The following is a 6839-nucleotide window of genomic DNA, read 5'->3' as shown; positions in this document are numbered from 1 at the left end:
AGAAACTTCCCATTTGCACTCACTTTTAAAAACCACGCATGTATATTCACACAAAACACGTACACGTGTACAGAGTGGCACACATGCAACACGACGTCTGATAGAGCTGGCCTGTAGTGAAGGGAGCGGGAGCTCAAACGAACATTTACGCACAGCGGGGAAAGCTTCACAGCCTTAGATTTCGGAGTGTCAGAGTGCTGTTATAGGCAGAAGAATACCCGCGTTTTATTGTTTCTTGTTTCTTGAAAACAATCTGACCGCGTACTCGCCTTCGCCACCTGCCAGCGTACTGATGGCAGAGCTGCTGGCAGTGAAAGGGAGTGAGGCATTGGGTGGGCATTCAGGCGGCTTCTGCATGGGTTCAGCCCCACCTACGTCTCCGCCGCCCCGCGTCCGTTCCTCCATCCTCTTTCTTTCGAGCCCGGCCTGTGCAGTGCAGCGTTCAAGACCACCCGAACTCCCACCAGGCTGTTTCTACGCATTACATCACCCGAGGGGAGGAGGCCGGGTGTGAATGGAAGGGGCGGGGCTTCAGCGGCAGGAGGGCGGAGCCTCCCCACATAAAAGAAGAGCTCCTGAGAGGGGCTCGCTGTTGCCGGTTGCTAGTGCAAGAGGGAGCCAAGGCTGGGCCAGTGGGAGTGAGTGCCGGAGGCAGGAGCGGCCATTCAGTGCGTTTGAGCCGGGGAGAAAGCGGTAGCCATGCGTGAGATCGTGCATATCCAGGCCGGCCAGTGCGGGAACCAGATCGGAGCCAAGGTATCCGGTGGAGGGAAAGGGAGGGCGAGGTGCCTCTATTGTGGCAGGTGCAACGAGGCGGTGCTGCTAATCCTAAAGCTTCGCCTTTCTTTACAATCGGTGGGATTATTGGCGGATAGAGAAAAATTGCTTAGAATGGATGTCAGCGTTTTACTCTTTTACAGCATCATCTCTAAAAGGAAACATAATCTCCTTTTCTTTCCTCTTTGCCGCAGGGGCTGTTTGATAAAGGCAGGGATCTGTCGCGCTGCGGTAGCAATAGCATATTCCTTTGTTATTCCGCTCTTTAGGAGGGGGCGTGGAGGTGCTTGTCGGGTTGGCGTCCGGATCGCTCCTGCCGCACCGAAGCACAAACCACCGCATTAAAAGGGTGCCTAGCTAGCAGTCTAGGAGCAGGCGTGTTGTCTCGCAGAACAGCCTCAGTGCTGTGAACTGTGGATCGCCTAGCAGCGGCACACCTACGACCACCAGTGTGGACTCTTTCTCCAGACTGGGGTGCTCTGGCGAGGATTGGTGGCGGCGGAATCTGGTTCCTATGGTTAGCTGGTAGTACTTGGTTACGCCCTCCTCTGTGTGCCAATACGGTACTATATGCCTTTATCCAAAAAGCAAGGGAACGACTATTTAGGCTGATTGGTAACCAGATTTTAAAGGCAATAGCATTTGCTTTCTGAGTAAATGTACCTGGGATTGCTTGCCAGTAGTGTTACAGATGCTGGCGGGACTCGGTTGATCTCTTGGATCCTTCTAGATCATCACTGGGTTGGTAATGGCTGCCTTTGGAAGAAACATTTCACTTGCTTTCAGGGCCAGCTTGGCCATACAGGCTGATTAAGCAGGTGCCTAGGATGACATAATTCATGGGGTATCTACTAGGCACTATATATATAAATCTGGGCTCTCCTCCTGTATTCAGTATGTCCCCACCCACCAAGTAAATGGCGAGAACACTACACTGCAACCCTTTGCATTATTGGTTACAGGGCATTTTCTTAGCGCAAAAGTGCCTTTGCTCTGCTCCCACCCCCATAGTAAAAAACTTGAGCCGGTTCTCAAAACATTTGACAGCTTGCAATGCAGTACTTAAGAAGGTCTCTTCATATGAGAGCCTGCTTTGTACTCTGTCATGGTATTCACCTGCTGTTCCAGTTATGACTGCCCACAGGAAAGGTGCTTCTAATTCAGTCTTGTGATTCAGGATATGGGACTGGTTTTGCGAATGTGAATTATAAGCACATGAGGTCCTGTATGTGGTGTTGGTATAAGAGCTGTAGCCATCTTTGCTTCTTGCTGACTTTTGTATGCAGGTGGCTGTAATTTGGGGAGGTTATGGCTTCCCTTTCCTTCTGTGCATGGATGGCAAATGTCTAGGAAACACTGCACAATCAGCTGGGATTTTTTTTTTAAAAAACTGGCTGCACACTGGTGCTTGTTCTTATGATTCTGTTGAATTGCTGCTGTGCTATTCATTTGTGCCTTCAGCTGCTGTAGAGGGCCACCTAGCTTAGTAGATCTGCTAAGGTGTTTGGCTTGTCTGTTTCTGACAGCAGCCTTTTTTTTTGCTGGGAAAGCCAGTATTCCCAGTAGTAGAACCCAGCAGCAGCAGCATCTATTGACTCAACCACTTTGGCATTTCAAAGGCAGTTGCTAATGGCTCTCAACAATCCCCTTGCAGTTCTGGGAGGTCATCAGCGATGAGCATGGCATTGACCCCACGGGCAGCTATCATGGAGACAGCGACCTGCAACTTGAAAGAATCAATGTCTACTACAATGAAGCAACTGGTAACCTTTTTTTAAAAAAAGTTGACAATCTAGTCTGGGTAAATGTCACACTGTAGGCTCTGAGAGCATAGTGAGGCAAGCCTTGGAAAAGGCAGCCCTTTTAAAGGAGCTCTTTAAATCCTTGGCAAAGCATTAATGCCTACTTAAAATTCAAGCCCTTGTTTCACTGTCCCCTTCAAATCTGCACACACACACACACCCTGTCCCCGCTTCTTTTATCTGTCTGGAGAGAAGCTGTGTCTCCCCAGTGAATAGTAATGAGGTTGCTAAGAGTACAGGAGTTGCCTTGTGTTTAGAGACGAAAAATCTGCTGACAACAGGTCTGTGATGCCGGCTTTTGTTCCTCCCACAGGTAACAAGTTTGTGCCTCGTGCAATCCTGGTTGACTTGGAGCCTGGCACAATGGACTCTGTCAGATCTGGGCCTTTTGGCCAGATCTTTAGACCTGACAACTTTGTCTTTGGTATGTATTTCAGTAAGACCATTGTGCTAAAATGTGACCCTGTCTGCATACCATGGGTGTCTGGAGGGGGGGGGCAATTGCCACCTCCCTTGAGAAGTTTCCATTGAATTCAATGGGGTTTACTCCCAGGTAAGTGGGTATAGGATTGCAACTCCCACTACCACCCGCCGTTCCAGGAGAAAATTGTATAGACTCCCATGCACCTATCAGTTGTAATGGGAGGGGCAGACGTGACCCTTCCCATGAAGACAGTGTGAGAACGTTGGGCTTGTCTCAAGGAACCTGGATTCAACTATCCAGCCAGCCTTGAACAAATGAGTGTCTTGGCCTAAGCTGCAAGTTGTAGTGAGTATAATATAACTGCCTTGGTGCTGAAGGGTTGACAAACTGTTTACCATAATGCTTCTATTTAGGGTCATGAAAAACTAAATATGTCTTAACTCACTTTGGCTCTATATCATCAAGAACATGGTACAAGAGAAGGGTTACACATGTTGAACTTTCTGTTGTTAAAAATGCCAGAGCATTCAAGTTATGTTTTTGCCGTTATGGGCATCCTTGAGACATTCAAAGCAAACATCAGAACTAAATGATTTGCATGCCTGGGCTAATGGTGATCTGGTAAAGCTGAGTGTTACTTTTAAAACAAAGGAATGGAAGTTCACAAGTTGGGTAACTACATAAGTAGCTGCCTTGTGCCAAGTCAGATCATTTTATTTATTTATTTATATTTATTTTATTTTTACATTTATATCCCGTTCGTCCTCCATGGAGCCCAGAGTGGTTGCAGGGGAGTAACAGTGGGAGAGAGGGCATGCCCTCAACTTCTGCCTGTAGGCTTCCAGCAGCATCTGGTGGGCCACTGTGTGAAACAGGATGCTGGACTAGATGGGCCTTGGGCCTGATCTATCAAGGCTGTTCTTATCTTCTTATGTTAGGTTTCTCCTCACAACAACCCTGTGAGGTAGGTTAGGCTGAGAGAAGTGACTGGCCCAGAGTCACCCAGTGAGTTTCATGGCATCCTTGGTCTACCTAGCTCAGTACTGTCTATACAGCAGCCCTCTAGGGTTTCAGAATATTGCCCAGCCCTACCTGGAGATGCCAGGGATTGAACATGAGATCTTCTGCATGCAGCGCTGATGTTCTACCATTGAGCTACAGTTCAGGAGCTACAGAACCCAGCTATTAGCCATTTAGCAAACTGCCTTTCAGACTTATTTCTTTGAATGAGGAATGTGATTACTGTTTAAAAGGCATGCCTTCAGAGCTAAAGTCCTTCTCTCAGAGAGAACTCAGACTTAAAATCTGATCAGTCTTGATGGAGGTACACAAACAATTTATGTTTTTCATCCTACAGTAATCTTTTGGTTGGAGTTCCTGGACACAAGTCTTTCTCGAATGTGTAGCAGCATTGCAAATTTCCCCAGCATCCCCCTGTTTAGGATGCTTTGGCACTACAAAAACATCCCCATCCACCACAGTTCATAGCTACTTTTCAGCTTTTTGTGATACAGTCCCATCTGCCCACAGAACTAGGAGAACCACAAAATTAGGAGTGCCACAAGTCCTGTTCACACCTGCTCCATGTACAATCTGTGTTCCTAATAGACTTGATTGTTGATCTTTATGTATGTACAGTTGTCTGTACATCACATTTGTACATACTGCACTATGTGCAATTCATTTTTGAGGGATCCCATCCCCTTGTGGATTTTTAAATATGCATACAGAACCCATGAATGGAATCAGAGGTGTTGACTGTCAATGTTATGGGAGTCCTCATTAGAATTAGTGGTGCTTGTTTCCTGTAGAGTCTGTTTGCCATTACTAGCTTTCATGAAGGAGATAAGATGTGCAAGTTTAACTTCCTGCCCTGCATGTTATTAAGAAACACGGGTTGTGTTTCTGAGTGAATATTCTTGTCACTTTCACAGTGAGAGGAGTTGTCCCTTCATCTGGAGCTTAGTTACTGTTGCCACAGAGATGCCAGAATCTTCTTCCCCACCACATCTTATCCTAAAAGAGGAAACACGATTGCCTTGGGTTTGATTGCCTAGTGTGTCTTTCTAACCTGCAGAGACATCCAGAGAATGGCTTCTGATGCAAAATGACAGAGAAGACAGGAAATGCCAGTGGTGACTGCTTCCTGTCTCCATGCAGGATGGAGCATGGTTCCCCCATGCACATATCTTAATGTTACTTTGTGCATGTCCCTGTGCGCTACAACTGCACTTCTCATCAAACACATGAGCAGTAAAGTGTGCGCTACAGCTGTACTTCACCTCAAATACATGAGCAGTGAAGTTCCAGGTTTTGTAAACATGTTATCTATTGAGTTTGAGAAAGCAAATGGTAACATACGTTATTTGTAAAGTTATACAAACTGTTTGTCATCCCCTCATTACCAATACCTCTTAAACACATGCATTCCCAACAGTGTGTGCTGTATATTAACCCATTCATTTGCAATCTTCCTCAACCGAACTCATGTATTAGAATCAGATGTTGACTACTGCAGGGTAAATAACTTGGGATTCAGCATTTTTCTGCTTCTTCCAACAGGCCAGAGTGGTGCTGGGAACAACTGGGCCAAGGGCCACTACACAGAGGGAGCTGAGCTAGTGGACTCTGTGCTGGATGTGGTAAGGAAGGAGTCTGAGAGCTGTGACTGCTTGCAGGGCTTCCAGCTGACCCATTCCTTGGGTGGTGGCACTGGCTCTGGCATGGGGACTCTCCTCATCAGCAAGATTAGGGAGGAGTATCCAGACAGGATCATGAACACCTTCAGTGTCATGCCATCCCCTAAGGTATCAGACACAGTGGTTGAGCCGTACAATGCCACCCTCTCCGTCCACCAGTTGGTAGAGAATACAGATGAAACCTACTGTATTGACAATGAGGCCTTGTATGACATCTGCTTCCGCACACTGAAACTCACAACTCCGACCTACGGGGACCTCAACCACTTGGTCTCCGCCACCATGAGCGGGGTGACGACCTGCCTCCGGTTCCCTGGCCAACTGAATGCCGACCTTCGCAAGCTGGCGGTCAACATGGTGCCTTTCCCCCGCTTGCACTTCTTTATGCCGGGGTTCGCCCCTCTAACTAGCCGGGGTAGCCAGCAGTACCGTGCCCTGACAGTGCCAGAGCTAACCCAACAGATGTTTGATTCTAAAAACATGATGGCAGCCTGTGACCCACGCCATGGCCGCTACCTGACTGTGGCCGCCATTTTCCGGGGCAGAATGTCCATGAAGGAGGTGGATGAGCAGATGCTCAATGTCCAGAACAAGAACAGCAGCTACTTTGTGGAATGGATCCCCAATAATGTGAAGACGGCGGTTTGTGACATTCCTCCGCGGGGCCTCAAAATGTCTGCCACCTTCATCGGCAACAGCACTGCCATCCAAGAGCTGTTCAAGAGAATCTCCGAGCAGTTCACGGCCATGTTCCGGCGAAAGGCCTTCTTGCACTGGTATACGGGCGAGGGCATGGATGAAATGGAGTTCACAGAAGCAGAGAGCAATATGAATGACCTGGTGTCTGAATACCAGCAATATCAAGATGCTACTGCAGATGAGCAAGGGGAATTTGAAGAGGAAGGCGAGGAGGATGAGGCTTGAGTAGGCTTAGAGCAACTGGGCAAGTGTTCAGGGTGAAATTTGTTCAGCTGTACTGCTGTATGTTTTTTTCAGTTTTTCTTGGTGCTCTTCACTGTTGCTTCTGTCAGCAGTTTTGTAGCTTCACTCTTTATGTAACAGTAGTTGCAAAAGCTTCTGAAAAGTCTTCTGTCTAAATGTCTGATCTCAAGCATAAAAGGCATTTGTGTTTCACAA

The 6839-nt window shown here is 47.5% G+C and overlaps 1 protein-coding gene across 1 annotated transcript; it reads left to right on the top strand.

The window, feature by feature from the left end:
- The first annotated feature begins 572 nt into the window (after positions 1 to 572).
- On the top strand, positions 573 to 6839 carry LOC128323137 (tubulin beta-2 chain). Its single transcript, XM_053245863.1, has 4 exons — positions 573 to 756; positions 2432 to 2545; positions 2898 to 3003; positions 5566 to 6839. Exons 1-4 carry the CDS (start codon positions 700 to 702, stop codon positions 6624 to 6626), a joined length of 1338 nt encoding a protein of 445 aa, XP_053101838.1. The 5' UTR covers positions 573 to 699; the 3' UTR covers positions 6627 to 6839.

The sequence above is a fragment of the Hemicordylus capensis genome, chromosome 4 (genome assembly GCF_027244095.1).
Source record: "Hemicordylus capensis ecotype Gifberg chromosome 4, rHemCap1.1.pri, whole genome shotgun sequence".
Lineage (NCBI taxonomy): Eukaryota > Metazoa > Chordata > Lepidosauria > Squamata > Cordylidae > Hemicordylus > Hemicordylus capensis.
This window is presented reverse-complemented; position numbering and strand designations above follow the sequence as displayed.